At 38.6% G+C, this 16,850-nt stretch overlaps 1 protein-coding gene across 4 annotated transcripts in view; it reads right to left on the minus strand.

Annotated features, from left to right (window-relative positions):
* LOC127633782 (protein TANC2-like) overlaps nucleotides 1-16,850 on the minus strand; it is a 203,351-nt gene that overhangs the window by 9,632 nt on the left and 176,869 nt on the right. For all 4 annotated transcript variants that reach the window (XM_052113089.1, XM_052113091.1, XM_052113090.1 and 1 more), the window contains 12 exons: nucleotides 12,373-12,604; nucleotides 11,857-12,026; nucleotides 11,008-11,615; nucleotides 10,743-10,851; nucleotides 10,518-10,640; nucleotides 9,295-9,531; nucleotides 7,007-7,468; nucleotides 6,280-6,373; nucleotides 5,456-5,589; nucleotides 5,249-5,372; nucleotides 1,509-1,684; nucleotides 1,196-1,328 (listed from right to left, as the gene is read on the minus strand). In XM_052113089.1, coding sequence (XP_051969049.1) covers nucleotides 1,196-1,328; nucleotides 1,509-1,684; nucleotides 5,249-5,372; nucleotides 5,456-5,589; nucleotides 6,280-6,373; nucleotides 7,007-7,468; nucleotides 9,295-9,531; nucleotides 10,518-10,640; nucleotides 10,743-10,851; nucleotides 11,008-11,615; nucleotides 11,857-12,026; nucleotides 12,373-12,604 — 2,602 coding nt within the window. The remainder of the gene's footprint in view (nucleotides 1-1,195; nucleotides 1,329-1,508; nucleotides 1,685-5,248; nucleotides 5,373-5,455; nucleotides 5,590-6,279; nucleotides 6,374-7,006; nucleotides 7,469-9,294; nucleotides 9,532-10,517; nucleotides 10,641-10,742; nucleotides 10,852-11,007; nucleotides 11,616-11,856; nucleotides 12,027-12,372; nucleotides 12,605-16,850) is intronic.

Below are 16,850 nucleotides of genomic sequence, written 5' to 3' on the forward strand. Positions count from 1 at the left end.
AAGAGCGAGTAAATGAGAATTAGGTTTAGGAAAATGGAATGGAGTGAATGACACAATCAGAGGTGGTGAAGAGTGTGATGTGTGTGTGTGTGTGTGTGTAGGTGAGTGAAAGAGGAAGTGAAGAGAGATGTAGTGGTTTAGGAAGAAAGGTGATAGGGGACACAAAAAAGCAGCAGTGAGAGGTGGGAAATAATCAAAAATTTAAAATAAGACAACAAAATAACAGCAGCACTAACAGCAATCACCTATCTCAGGGGTCTAAAACCTAAACACTGGTAGTAAAGCTCTGAATTTATCACACTAAAATCATATTATTATGCAGCTCTCTGGAATACTTGATTCTGACTGGTCAATGGCGCCATCTAGTGGTCGGAATTTTCTCAGTAACAGCCGCATCTCCACGTATCAGACCGCTTATCCGTATATTGCAAGCCATTTTTCCTGCTTAGTAGCCGTGTAATAAGCAGGATAAAGGTCAGCCGGTTATTATTGCAAAATAAAACCCTTCAGGCTGATACAATTACCCTCCGCGAACCCTGACAGGTTTCTTTTGTGATAACAGCTGGTGACTGTACATTATCCCTTACTTAACACGTATAATATTATATCTTGTAGTTACACTTTTGAAAGACTGTGTAATAGCTTTTTTCGGCTGGTTGCATTCACTTCTATTGCAAGTGCCTCACTGTAACCTGTGATTTTTGCTTTTTTTTTTTTAAACAAGGGAGGAGTACAAATTATTTTTGTGGTAATCAACATTATGCCACAAATGCTTTAATTGAGCTTAACTTGTATTAAATCTTGACTGTTCCTTTAGGAACTACATGATACCATTAAAGGCCAAACCTAAATGCAGTTATAAGTTATGCAAACTTACAAAATGTTCAAAACTGAGTTTGTGAGCTGCTTGTTTGAGACCCCTGAGCTATCTCTTACCAATAAACAGAGAGAAAGGAGAGAAAAAAAGAGCGCAAGAGAAAAACAGGAATAAAATAAACAGAATAAAAAAACACATTCAACATGAGCAAAAAGTGTCATACTTAACAGAGAGAGACATGTTAACTGATAACAGCTGCAGTAACTAAAGTAAAGCACAGTGCAGCAGCACGCTAGAGCAGCCGAGAACACTCACAGCACAAGCTGAGCTACATGAAAACACACACTCACACTATACACCCTGTGAACTTTGACGTACCGATTTTTGCTCCTTTCTTAAGCAGGGCGACCACCACTGACGTGTTTTTGCAGCCCACAGCCCGATCCAGAGGACGCATCCCACTGTAGTCCACATGCTCTATCAAAGCCCCATGATCCACCAGGAACTGCACCTGAGAGACAGAGAGAGAATTAGTGGAGTAACAAAAGATATTTAGCAATAGAGAGCATATCGTAAGCTTTCTGTAGTGGATATGTTAGAGTGATGCAAGTAAAATCATAAAAATTATTGTGAATTTGAAAGATTGCTAGTCAGTGTTCAAATGTAAAAAAAAAAGACAATAAGTACTTACCACATCTGAGTCTCCACAGAAGGCAGCCAGATCGAGAGCGGTTCTTCCATTTTTATCTGCATGGTCTGTTGCCGCGCCCCTTTCCACCAAACAGCGGACCACAGACAGATGTCCTTTTAAACATGCCCAGCTGAGCGCAGTCAGCCCCTCCTTATCCATCAGATCCATAGATGCATCTGGACATGAGCAAGACATCATACACAAACAGTAAGTGTCATCATATTTAGACATACAGTGGCAAAATGATTTGGAAAATTATGTCCCATTTTGAAATGCCTGAAAGTCATTGTATTAAATAACAAAATATCAAATATATTTGTAATCAATAATTAGTGCAAAATATTTTCTCAGGACAAATGTAAGATTTCGGAGCCATTTTTGCAATTACTTTTTAGTGGATTTATGAATCAGTAAGAGTAAGAATGTATCCAGTAAAAAGAATAATCACGTAGTGAGTAACTAATTACTTCCATTTATAACGTAATGGATGTTTGCTCTCCTATATTCCAGTAAATTATAGCATTCAGCATTATTCATAATAATAATAATAATAATAATAATAATAATAATAATAATAATAATACTATTTATATAATTGTTAATAATGGAAATTGTCATCATTCACCCCCATGTTGTTCCAAACTCATAAGACTTCTTTCTTCCATGCATCAAATTAAAGGGGATAGTTCACCCAAAAATGTGAATGCTCCAATTTACTCACCTTTATGCCATTCCAGATGTGTGACTGACTTTCTTCTGCAGAACACAAATGAAGATTTTTAGAAGGATATTTCAGCTCTGTTTGTCCATACATTGCAAGTGAATGGTGACCAAAACTTTGAAGCTCCAAAAAGCACATAGAAGCAGCATAAAAGTAATTAATATGACTTCAGAAGCAATATGATAGGTGTGGGTGAGAATCAGGTAAATATCTATAACTTTATAACATATAAAATGTCCTTTTTTTACTATTAATTCTCCTCCCTGCCCAGCAGGTGGTGATATGCACAAGGAATTGAATCACCAAAAACACAAGAAGAATGTGAATGTGGAGATTTATTTGTGAAAAAATTATTTAAATATAAATCTGTTTTTCACCCACACTTATCAGATCTTTTCTGAAGACATAGATTGAACCAGTGTCATTTGAATTCCTTTATGTGCTTTCTGAGCCTCAAAGTTTTGGTACCCATTCACTTGCATTCTAGAATAAACTAAAAGAGCTGAGATATTCTTCTAAATATATGTGTTCAGCAGAAAAAGAAAAAACACATCTGGGATGGCATTAGGGTGAATAATGATGGGAGAATTTTCCATTTTAGGATGTGGAGATGTTAGACAGAATGCTGGCCTTAATCATCATTTATTTTCACTGCATGTTTTTTTCCCCTCTTTATTTTGAAAGAGAATGGTGACTGAGACTGTCAGTTGCTAACATTCTGTCTAACATCTTCAGAAAGTAAAGTTGCATTAATACAGAAAGTTTCATGGGGTTGGAAGAACATGAGGGCAGGGAAATGATGATATAATATTAATTAAATGTTGAACTATCACTTTAGGGATGCTTCTCAGATTTGGCCGAATCTGTCAATTAGATGAGAAACTTTTTCTAGTAATTATTATGATGAAATAATATGAAACAGTGTCACACAGTCCTGAAATATATATATAAAGTTTAATTATATACTGAAGCAATATCATGCTTTATTCATGCATCCTGCTGTTATTTCACAGTTTTTTACATCCTGCGTGAATTTAGTTTAATGTAGTTCCAGCATTTTCAGTGTCGAAAGAATTTATATAATTCGGTTTTTTACAATAAGAGTAAATTGCACCTTATCTCTGTGTTTGGAAGCTTGTTCTCCATAAGACAAAGCCACACGCATCTGTCAAAAGCTGTTCACATGCCAACCTTGCACGTGCAGAAATGCTCACAATCCTGACATTTGCACTTCATGCGGATGTTTACAATGATTTATACAGTAGGCAAAGGTATGTTGCAGCACTGATATAAAAATGTAAACTTAGAAACTGAGGTCATAAGAACCCACAGATTCACACTGAAAATGAATGAGTATCACCATGACACAAACAAGCCCACATTGTCACAGTCTCTACAACTTACCTCACTGGGTTTTCTTAAATTGGAGCAGCAATTTTAATCTTGGAAAATATTGTTGTCTAGGTGTAAAATTAAAGGGGACCTATTATGCAAAATTCACTTTTACATGGTGTTTCTACAATGTTAAAAGTCCACCCACTCCTCTTTCTTATATTTCTATTAATAAAAACAGTGTGTCAAAATGAATATTTTTTTGTTTCTGCTCTAAAGTGACATCACGTTAGAGCAGGCCTCGCCCACAACTGGTGACGGACTCCACCCTATTATCATAGATCCTCCCCTGAGTGATCTACACACAGTCTGAAATTGTTTTCAGCACTGGAGCAGATACAGTGAGAAGAATAATGTCTCAGCTTCGTAAGCTTCATAAGTGTTCTGTTGTTGGCTGTAAAAGTGAACATTAGAGTCAAAAATGTGTGTCTGTTTGTGCAAAACATTTTACAATGGACTGCTTTGTGAATGAGTGTCAATATAAATCAGGATTTTCAATTTGTTTTATTTTCAAGCATGGATCAGTACCACCTGTTCGTGTTCCAGCTAAAGCCATTGTCTCTGATTGTATTCATGGAGACCAGAGCTATGTCGTTATTTTTTAGCTTACTGTCTCTATAATTCATAACCGCACCTTTATTATGCACAATACAGTAAGGTGATTGTCTTTTTGAAAACTATGTATGTTTTCTGTGAACATTAGAGATTTGTACTAAAAGTGGAATGTTTACTTGCAAAGGCCAGCACTTCTGCACAATATATCAGTACCACGAGGGATGTTTGTTGCCAGACTGACTCATCACATCGGTGAAGTGTCAATAAAACATTCAGAAACGTCCTGGTTCATTCTCATAGTTGTGACTTCTGCCAGAGTCTCTCCTTCATCAGTGTCTGACTCTGGTTCATACATATATGGCTGAACTCCAGTATTTACGCTGTCAGTCATATGGTTCTGATTTGTTATTGCTATCGTATATGTAGTATGCGGTAGTAACCGTCATAGGCGAGCCTCTTCTTTTTATATAAAAGTTTGTTTTGGCAGTTTCTGTGAAACATGCTAAATAAACATTAGCTAGCAATAATGGTACATTTTTAACTAAATATCAATAGGTTTTAGACAATTTTTCGCTTGTGAAAAACCCGCCTGAAGTAATGTGAGGCAGAGAGCAGACTTTTTTTTTTTTTATGCTGTTCACAAGCTGTTAAGACACAGCCCTCTTCCTGAAAGGGGGGCGGGGAGCAGCAGCTCATTTGCATTTAAAGAGACATACACGAAATCATTTCCACCATGTGTAAAACATTTACACCATGGTTTAATAAATGATCCGTGGGGTATTTTGAGCTGAAACTTCACAGACACATTCTGGGGACACCTGAGACTTATATTACATCTTGTAAATAGGGGCATAATAGGTTTCCTTTAAAGCATTGTGTGAAGTGAAGAAATGTTTGTTTTGAACGCTTGCTGCTGTAGTATTGAACGCGACTCAAATGACAACGTGAAGCTATGAAGTTCCGCTGTCCTAAGAGTCTCATTCAAAAATATCAATAAATACGGAAAATTTGTTCTTCATTGGCATAAGGGTGTATATGATGTACATTTGTAGACATATGAGGATTATTTTACCCTGAGACAGAAGGAACTCCACCGTGTCCTGGTGTCCCTCTGAGGCGGCCATCATGAGTGGAGTACGTCCCTGTTTATCAGCCAGGTTGACGTCTGCCCCATGGGTCACTAAGAGGTCCACAATCTGAAAGAACGGGTACAGCGGAGACATGTACACACACTGTCTATTTGTAAAGGAAAGTTGGAGGGAAAATTGTTATTCATTACCTGCCAGTGCCCTTGTCGCACAGAGCTGTAGAGTGGCACCAATCCTCTCAGGTTGGGCTGAGCCACTGAAGAGCCCCGCTCCAATAAAAGCCGACAAACCTCCATCTTGCCCCGTCCTGCTGCTGCTGACAGTGCTGAGGAGGAGAAAAGAAGATAGATGTCAGTTACACTGAAGGAAGTAAGCTCTGTTCCAAAGCCTAGAGAGCATCCTACCTAGACAACATTTTCAAGGGATAGTTCACCCAAAAAAGAAAATTTATCTTTTATTCACCCTCATGCCATCCCTGATGTGTCTGTCTTCAGAAGTTATATAATAGATGTGGGTGAGAAACAGATCAATATTTAAGTAATTTTTTACTCTAAAATCTCCACCTTTGAATAGACCCAACAAGTGGCTGGCTGAACATGAAAGTTTATATTTACAGTAACAAAGGACTTTAATATGTATCTGTTTCTCCCCCACGCATATCATATTGCTTCAGAAGACATTGATTTAACCACTGGAGTCTTATGGATGACTTTTATGCTGCCTTTATGTACTGTTTGGACATTCTGAGTTCTGGTCCCATTCACTTGCATTGTGAAAACCTTCAGAGCTGAAATATTCTTCTAAAAATCTTTGTTTGTGTTCTGCTGAAAAAAGAAAGTCATAAACATCTGGGATGGCATAAGGGTGAATAATTGATGAGAGAATCTTTATTTTTGGGTGAACTATCCCTTTATTGTATAATTGGTAATGTGTCTGGATTGACCACTTGTGATCTGATAATCCAAAATGGATGTTGATATCAGATGTAAACAGAGTCAGATTTATAAAGCTCTACCTGTCTCTCCCCACAGAGTATCATAGCTGTTAATCTGGGCACGTTGTGCCTCCTCTTCATCCATCTCAGGCAAATCCAAGAGATAAGAGACAATCTGAAAGACATAGAAACGATTAGAAGCTACAGTATATGAGCAAGGAGCAAGCAAGGAATTTACCAAAAACAATTCTGACCTATAATACCTAACAACTGTTGCCATCTGCCATATTATCAGAAAAGCTTTTGTTCTCTTCTAATGCAAGACTACAGACGTCCTGTGTCTTTTGATAGATTTACAATGAATTTTACAGAAATTATCCAGAAATACCATAAAACATTATTATTTAAGTAAATCTTGAGGGTTTCAGCCCTTACTCTCAAATGAACAGGTATAGCATCAGTAAGTATTCTACATTTGCTTCAAGTTAAATTAATATTGATAAATTAGCATAAATTAACTTGTATATGAATTGACTTATTTATAAATGAATTGACTTGATTCATTTTACATTCTCTTTAAAGAAAAACAGTAAATAAAATGGTTTGCAACCCCATGCTACATTCCAGCCCATGTAATCACATCCATTCCAATTTTTACCAATTTATATGAGCACAATTTACAGAAAACACTGCTGTTCACAGATTAGAATTCATTTATATTGAAGATTCCATACAGCTTGTCTAAGCAAGTAAGAGTAACCAAAGCAGGCAGAGTTTAACGAAGGGGTGGTGTAAAACAGAAAGTTACCTCCGTATAACCCATGCTGGCTGCTGCTGCAAGAGCCTGCTGCATTGCAATGCTCTTGTTGAAGGTCACTGGTTGTGTTGATGTCTGTTGCTGAGTCTGTGCTTGTGTCTGTTGTTCAGTCTCTTCCTGTTCCTCCATCTGAGGCTCAGCCTTCTGCTCGGACTCCTCCGGCGTCTGGGTCAAATCGTCCTGCTGCTCTATCTGCTCAGGGCTGGAGAGCTGGGACTGCTGGGTTATGGCTTCTGTAGGAGAGGGCGTGGCCTGTGGTGTGGGTGAGGGCGTGGCCTGTGTCTGGGTTGGAGAGGGCGTGTCCTGTGATTTTGTAGGAGAGGGGGTCAGGAGCTGTGTCTGATGCCCTCCATAGCCCCAGTCACTCTGAATGAGGAACATCACCACCTCCAGGTGCCCCCGAAGAGCAGCATGCACTAGGGCACACTGACCATTTTTGTCCAAGTGGTCGAGCTGTGGAGAAGATAGATAAATAATAAGAAGTCCTAACGTTATCTTTGCGATAAATAAAATGCTGTTTTCAAACTGTAGTACTTATAGTGTTGTGGAGCAGTGTTCGGTACATTACTCAAAAATGTAATCCACTACAGTCTGCCAGTTATTTCTTTGAAATTGTTACTGATAACTTTATGGAACAGTTAGCACATTACTGCAACCCCAATTCCAAAAAAGTTGGGACTATATACAACATCTCAATAAAAACAAAAAGTAGTGATTTGTAAATGTAAATTACTTGTATTCAAACTAAAACAGTAAAAAAGAAAAGGTACTTAATTTTTTTCCCTTATCAACAGCATTGCTTTTTGAAGAAATAAGTGTTTTCTGAAATTATTGCCTGCAACGGGTTTCAAAAAACCAGACAGAGGCAATTTAGCCTAATAATAATCTGTTGAAATAACTAGGTAACGTGAAACAAGCGAGGTAATCATGTTATAGTATAAAAAAAGAGCATAAAAAAAGCTTAGTCCTTTAAGAGCAAGAACGGGTCAAGGCTCGCCAATTTTCCAACATATGCGTCTACATCTAACCAAGTGCTTTGAGAACAATGTTCCCTAAAGACAAATTTAAACGATTTTGGGTATTTCATCCTCTACAGTGCATAGTATAGTTAAAAGATTCAAGGAATCCAGTAAAATCTTGATGTGTAATGCTCGTGAATGCATGTGCTGTCCGATCCCTCAGGCATCACAGTCTTAAAAACATCATGCTTTGTAATAAATATCATAACAATGGCTCGGGAATACTTCAGTAAACCTTTGTCCATCAACATAATTTGCCGCTGCATCCACAGATGCAAGTTAAGGCTTTACTTTGTAAAGCAGAAGCCATACATCAACACTGTCCAGAAGAAGCATCAACTTCTCTGGGCACTGTCTCATCTGAGATGGAAAGTAGAACAGTGGAATCATGTTCTGTGGTCCGATGAGTCCACAATTCAAATCGGTTTTGGAAAATGGGATGGTTTTTGGCCAAAGAGGAAAAGGGCAGACAAAGCTGTTTCCAGCATCAGATCCAAAAGCCAGTGTCTGTCATGGTATGGAGATGTGTCTGTGGGTAAATTGCACATCTGTGAGGGCACCATTAATGCAGATATATATGTAAAAATTTTGGAGCAACATTTGCTGCAATTCAGAAGCCGTCTTTTTCAGGGACGTCCCAGCATTTTCCGGCAGGACAACAGCAAACCACACACTGTCCAGATTAAAAGTGCATGGCTGCGTAAGCAGAGAGTGTGGGTGCTAGATTTGCCTGCCTGCAGTCCTGACCTGTCTCCAATTAAGAATGTGTGACGCATTAAGAAGCACACACCATGGCAATGAAGGCCCTGTATAATTATGCTGCTGAAGACCTGCATAATGGATGAATGGGGGAAATTCTGCTTGCTAAATTGAACAAACTTGTGTCTTTAGTGCCCAAATACAAAATAAGTGTTATTTGAAGAAATGGTGATGTTATAGACTGGTAAACACTAGCCTGTCACAACTTTCTGGAGCGTGTTGCAATCACGTGATTTGAAATGAGTGCATATTTTCCAAACATTTAAATAAAGTCACAAGGTAAAACATCAAATAATGTGTTGTTGCAGTGCTTTCATTATATTTACAAATTCCATACATATGCAAAGTTACCCTTATTATATTTGCAATTCCATTCCATGGTGCAGCTAGTGGTGCAGAAATCTCTTTCAGCACCTTTAGCTACTTTAAAATGGTGAGTAGCTAGTAGCTTAGCAAGCTACAGATACAAAGTTTAAGTCAAAGAGTTAAACACTCTTGTACCTTTGCTTTCCGCTTGCAGAGGGCAGTAACTATCCCCAGGTGTCCAGCAGCAGCTGCGTAGCCCAGCGGAGTGAGGCCGCTCTCAGATGCTGAGTCCACACTGGCACCATATTCCAGCAGCACATTCACCATGTCCACGTAGCCTAGATGAGCATGCACACACAGCACTGGAGCATTGTTCAACACCTCTGTACGGTAGTTCACATTAGCACCTCCCAAAACGAGCAGTCGCGACACCTACATAAAAGTAAAAAAAAAACAAAAACCTTGGTAAAAGTGCAACTGTACGCTGATGCACAAATTCAATCAAATATAGAGATGAACTGATATTGTTTTTATGACAGGTACAATAATAATTATTTTTATTTTTAAGTGTCCGATAACCAGTAAATCCAATAAACATCTTTATTTCTTTTTTTAGAATATTCAATATAAATATTTTAGCAAAATAATAATGGAATATATCAATAGACCAGATTTTAAAGAAATGTTCCGGGTTTAATACAAGTTAAGCTCAATCGACAGCATTTGTGGCATAATGTTGATTACCACAAAAATTATTTTCGACCCACCCCTCCTTTTCTTAAAAAAAACTGCAAAAATGGCACTTACAATGGAAGTGGATGGGGACCATTTTTGGAGGGTTTAAAAGCAGAACATTTAAGCTTATAATTTTAGAAAAGCACACATTAATTCTTCTGTTGAATCTGTGTGAATTATTTGAGCTGCTAAGTTGTTTAAATTGTCATTTTGGATTTTAGGTTTTGTTGACATTACATCATCATAGCAGCGAAGATGTGCAATTGCCTAGAACTTTAAACAGAAACTGTTAGTAAGTGATTTTATCACACTAAAATCATGTTTACACGCATTTTGTTTACATCTTGTGACTAAACTATTGAAACAGTGAGTATTTTAACGTAACAAATTGGCCCTCATTCACTTCCATTGTAAGTGCCTCACAGGAACCCAGATTTTTGCTTTTCTTTAAGAAAAAGAGGGGCCAGTCGAAATTGATTGTGGCAATAAATGTTATGCTACAAATGCAGTCGATTGAACTTAAGTTGTATTGAACCCAGAACATTCCTTTAAAGATCCAATAATCATACAAAAATGTGAATACTGGTCAAAATATCAGTCAAACCGATTATCGGTCTATCTCTAGTAAGACCCAAGCATGCTGCTGCAGTATCACTGACAGTTGGTTTGAAGTGGAAGAGTACCTTTATGTTAGGGGTATAAAGGTTTCTCAGTGATGAAAGAGCAGTAGATAAACTCTCCGTACTGTACGACACCCACAGCCCTTGCAAGATGGATGAGGAAACCCTGACCTTCTTACTCAGGCCCTAAAGCATGATAGAAGGAAATTATAATGGCTCAAAAGCATTAACTGTAAAATATGGGCATATTGGTGATCTATTATCACATACTTTGCATAACGTTCTTACTTTGAATATGTGTGCTTTCAGTATGTGGTGACCCAACTCAATTGTCTGCTGTCTGTTCAGTTTGTTCTCTTGTCTGGAGAACCAGAAAGCAAGAAGAGTGTGTCCATTCCTTTAAAAAAGTAAAATACACGCAGAAAGTGTAAGAAACACGTAAAACTTCAAGCTACAATTTTATAGTGACAGATGACAATGTTTGGTGGATTGAGAAAATTTACCAGCCATAAATACTTCTTACTAACAATGAACCTGCAGTGGCTGTGCTCACCTGGGATCACAGAGGAACTTGGTCTTCTCCCCTTCCTCTCTCCAGATCAGCCATTCTCTAAAGGAAGGGTGCACAAACATGCGCGTTCCATCCCGTCTTTTCACCAGGAAAACTGACAGGTTATCCATCCTCTGCTGGAAGTCTTCCCATTCCAGAGTTCCCTTCACAGAGCTGGCATTAATGGCTTGGTAGATCTGCTCGTCGGTGAGAGGGTGCAGAGATGCCAGGGTGACGTTGAGCAGCGGAAGGGCCCTTTCGAAGGACGACTGCGTGGGGAAGCGCATGTTACATTGCAGAAGGTAGACTTCAGCTAGGTTAACCGGGACTACCTTGTAGTTGGAGCTTTTGAGGACCAGGTAGCCGCGTTCGATCAGATCAAAGGTGAGCTTCAGGTAAAGAAGAGAGCCCTGACTGAGAGCCTTGAGGTGGGAACTGAGCTTGCTGAAGGTGTTGTTGTCCATCTTGCCATTAAGGGAGATATTGTTCTGAATCTCTGCACTGCTGTGGATGCGGTGCAGTATGTAACTCTGCAGATCCTGGTCAATGGCATCATTCTCCTCTAGAGCATCCAGAGAAATTCGGTGGAATGGGAGAGTGTTGGTGATTTCCTGCCAGGAAGAGGTTAGAGCTTAGTATTCAATCAGAGTCATGATCATACAATAAAAAGTGCAATTGTTATCTTAATGAGCTATTTCTACCTGATATAACCCTTAAAATTAGTTTTATATTGACAACACTGTCTTAGTAAACTGATCCCATTTCAAGATACACAAAATGACAGTGAGGACTGAGAATCCTAAAGATCAGATAAAAAAAAAAAAAAAAGCCATTGTTAGTTTGTATGTGTACCTGCAAGGATGTTCTGACAGTCACCACCAGTTTGAGCCAGACTGGGAACTTGTTAATGGTTTTACAGAGGAAAGAGACAATGGTGTCACCATAATCTGGTTTGTGGAACTCAGCCTCATTTAGACCATCAATGAGGATGATGAGGTCTTCATCTGGAGTGATTTTCCTCTCTGAATATGGCATATAACACAAACTTTACACATATAGTAATACACCATAGCAATCTACAGTGTTGCAGAGCATATTGAATACACTGCATCCAAATACTACATCCTTTTACTGTAAATCTTTCATGTCATGCATCTGTAAACAAACTAACTATCCTGAGCCATTTTTGCAGTTACTTATTAGTAGATGTATGAAGTCAGTTCCCCTCAAGTTCAAACTAACCGCAGGTGTAGTTAATCAAATTCACTATGGACATTCCACATTTGACAACATTATTAAGTGGCATAAGTGTCTAAATACTTTAAAGGACAGATGTATGTTTGTTTATGAATGTTTGAGATGCAATGCCTTTATAAAGTGCATCCAGTGGTTCGAGCACCCCTCGTCTGAAGGCAGTGGGTGGATCTTGGACACAGGAGCGCAGACTGAGCATGCTCTGTATGTGCGGCTCTCTCAACAGCAGTTCTCTGTATGCGGCGAGCTGTGGCGAGCGACACAGCAGAGCTGCCACATTGTGCACAAACTCCGGCACCAGGCAGGTGTAGGCGTTATCTGCTTGACAGTAGTGATACGCCACGACCTGCAGAGGGCAGCAAAACGGAAAGCTGGTGAGAGAGAGCTAGTTAACTGTATTGACAATACAATTACTGGTACTAATCATTTTTCTAATAATACTGACGTTTAAAATACCAAGCAAGACAACAGTACCCAAATTATAGTTCACCCAACAATGAAAAGTCTGTCATTATTTACTCAACTCCTGTTGTTCAAAATACTTGGAACACAAAAGTACACTTTCAATGTATGGGGAAAGAGCAGAGTCACCATTATTAAAAAAAAAAACTCATGTGTTCCACGGAAGAAGGGAAGTCATATAAGTTTGGAAAGAGATGAGACCGAGCAAATTATCACATCATTAAAATGTTTGGATTAACTATTCCTTTAAGAGCAGCAAAAGAATATCTGACTGCAGCAGAGCATCTTTATTGGCGCCCTAAAAAGTACAGTATGCGTGTCAAAGTGCTGAATTGCAAACTGTTTCTCTCCCAATTTGGAACGGGGCCTGACAAGCCTTTCGTATAGATTTTCTGTGGGACGCCAGTCATGGAGACAAGTGCACTTAATTGGCCGCATTACGGCAGCAATTATTTTAATTAGCTGCTTTATTACTTGATTTAAAGAATGTAAAGTCATGTTGAAGTGGTCCAGACTAATGAAGTAAACTTTAAAAACAACACAAGGGATAGAGGAAACAAACAGTGTTTTGAGGATCCCATATTGCAGGTAGCAGAGAAGTTGTCTCTGTGAGGCAAGGGAGCCACTGTCTGTTTAATCTATTCCCAAGTAACACTAACAATGACACCAGAGGATAAAGTATCACAAAGAAGCAGCGTTTGTTTTAGTCTTAAGCATGGCAAGAATGTTATAGGTGTAATAGCAAATAGGATAATCCCTAATTGTTTACAACCATGTTAGCACCTATGCTAGCATGTAGCAAAATAGCACCTTTAAGGACTATTGGATTTCTAGTGTCGTTCAAGTACATATTTTCCAAACACGTTTATTTCACTTTAAATTGAACACATCAGAAGCATTGTAATTTTCCACAGCATTCAACAGCACAATGTAGTGACACCTTCCCAGCTCAGATTTCACCTTCGTCTGTCCTAGTGTTCATTATTCAGCACTTCTGAAATAAGCGAGAAGCAGACAGAGCAGAGGGCCCGGTGCTGCTCATAATTCAGCACAACTTTACACAGAGAGAGAAGCAGATAATTACTGCAATGTGTTCCAGTCAGGCTGGTTGCCTATAGGGATTTCTGAAGGATGTAGAATTCCATGCCTACTAGATATATATACTGTATATATATATATATATACATATACATACATACATACATACATACATACATACATACATATATATATATATATATATATATATATATATATATATATATATATATATATATATATATATATATATGGCCATATACACTCACCTAAAGGATTATTAGGAACACCTGTTCAATTTCTCATTAATGCAATTATCTAATCAACCAATCACATGGCAGTTGCTTCAATGCATTTAGGGGTGTGGTCCTGGTCAAGACAATCTCCTGAACTCCAAACTGAATGTCACAATGGGAAAGAAAGGTGATTTAAGCAATTTTGAGCGTGGCATAGTTGTTGGTGCCAGACGGGCTGGTCTGAGTATTTCACAATCTGCTCAGTTACTGGGATTTTCACGCACAACCATTTCTAGGGTTTACAAAGAATGGTGTGAAAAAGGAAAAACATCCAGTATGCGGCAGTCCTGTGGGCGAAAATGCCTTGTTGATGCTAGAGGTCAGAGGAGAATGGGCCGACTGATTCAAGCTGACAGAAGAGCAACTTTGCCTGAAATAACCACTCGTTACAACCGAGGTATGCAGCAAAGCATTTGTGAAGCCACAACACGCACAACCTTGAGGCGGATGGGCTACAACAGCAGAAGACCCCACCGGGTACCACTCATCTCCACTACAAATAGGAAAAAGAGGCTACAATTTGCAAGAGCTCACCAAAATTGGACAGTTGAAGACTGGAAAAATGTTGCCTGGTCTGATGAGTCTCGATTTCTGTTGAGACATTCAGATGGTAGAGCCAGAATTTGGCGTAAACAAAATGAGAACATGGATCCATCATGCCTTGTTACCACTGTGCAGGCGGTGGTGGTGGTGTAATGGTGTGGGGGATGTTTTCTTGGCACACTTTAGGCCCCTTAGTGCCAATTGGGTATTGTTTAAATGCCACGGCCTACCTGAGCATTGTTTCTGACCATGTCCATCCCTTTATGGCCACCATGTACCATCCTCTGATGGCTACTTCCAGCAGGATAATGCACCATGTCACAAAGCTCGAATCATTTCAAATTGGTTTCTTGAACATGACAATGAGTTCACTGTACTAAAATGGCCCCCACAGTCACCAGATCTTAACCTAATAGAGCATCTTTTGGATGTGGTGGAACGGGAGCTTCGTGCCCTGGATGTGCATCCCACAAATCTCCATCGACTGCAAGATGCTATCCTATCAATATGGGCCAACATTTCTAAAGAATGCTTTCAGCACCTTGTTGAATCAATGCCACGTAGAATTAAGGCAGTTCTGAAAGCAATAGGGGGTCAAACACAGTATTAGTATGGTGTTCCTAATAATCCTTTAGGTGAGTGTGTATATATATATATATATATATATATATATATATATATATATATATATGGCCTTAAATCAGCACTGCTGAGATTCGGCTGCAGGTAATCACAGCAGTGCTGATTTAGGGCCATATAGCACGACTACGAGTGTGATATTGCTTATAAACAACAGTTCAATGAACAAGTAAATTAAAAAAAAATGGAAAAACTGAGGACGGTCTTACGCGATGGCTCAGAATCTGCCGTTGCAGGTTTAAAACAAATGATGTGTCTAAGCCTTCGTTGGTAATTAAAAAAGTAAATTTAGAAATAGTATTGTGACTTGTGCTGTTTCTACCAAGTTATTGGAGAAACAAGAATGTGTGCGTGTGTGAGAGAGAGAGAGAGAGAGAGAAAGAGACAGAGATGGAGCATGTGCGATCACCTGTTGATGATGCTATATTCTGTTAGTCAGCATTCTGATGATAATGTAATTTTGATCAAATTCATCCTACATTCTCAGTGGAAATATAGCCTTCCAAGCGGGGGTATTCCTCCCTATTTCATGGTAGCTGGTGTGCAAGAGTCTTTCACTATAGAAACCGTATTCTGTTTTATCTCTCAACTCTGATGAGCCTTCATGCTGAAGTTGTTAGTTTAAAGTAATTTAAAGCTATTTCCTAGCTTTAGTAGTGTAGTAGTAATATGAGCGATCACATAGTGCTGATGAATGAAAACACTGACTGACGCTGACACACTTCACGCCACCAACTGGCTCATATTACACACAAAAATGGTCTTTTGCCACCACCTGCTGTAATGTCACAATATTAAATGCAAAGAGACAGATAGCTCTTAACACATCTGCACTGATCTTACATTTTAGTTTAGAACAGCAGGAACACAAGCAGAGTGATACATACAGAAAAGCGTGCTGATGGTGTGAGACTATCAGTATTCATAGAATATGGAGCCAGAATGATCTCTAAAATAATATATATACAAAATAAAATTCATAAATGCACAGTACATTTCACATTCTCAAAATCTGATTCATGAATTCAAAATACAATTCACAAGTGAGAGCATAGATAGTTCCCAGATTGCCCACACAAATACATCTCACTTTAATAAATTCAAAATGTTTTCACAAAGTTCTTGAATTAATTTGCATCACAAATTTGTGAATGTTGATATATTTATTCATGGATTGTTAAATCTGCATTTGCAAATATTCACGTGTGTGTGGATCACTTTGGACTTGTATGTGGCTATTTTTGAGACCTTCCTGCCAGGTTGTGATTCATAAATGTAACTTTTTTTTAGGAGAAGTCCTCTTTAGCTAATCACATAGAGCTTTTAATCCACCAATCATAACACGTCTTGCTGATCTGACTCGAGAAGCATAAAGGATGGGTTTTTTTGTGCAATGTGCCAGAGAGGGACAGTTTCAGCATTGCAGCAAACCACACTCCACAAGTTAGTAAAGCAGACTGTCTATGTCTCATGGAATTTTATAATTCATAATACATTATGAGGTTTGTTTTTAATAAGTGTGGCTTTTCACTACTATGTCATGATTATTCACTGGTCTGAGTGTATGTAAAGTCAACGACTACTTGATTTCTATATTTTTCTTTATTCAGTAAC

The sequence above is a fragment of the Xyrauchen texanus genome, chromosome 40 (genome assembly GCF_025860055.1).
Source record: "Xyrauchen texanus isolate HMW12.3.18 chromosome 40, RBS_HiC_50CHRs, whole genome shotgun sequence".
Taxonomy (NCBI): domain Eukaryota; kingdom Metazoa; phylum Chordata; class Actinopteri; order Cypriniformes; family Catostomidae; genus Xyrauchen; species Xyrauchen texanus.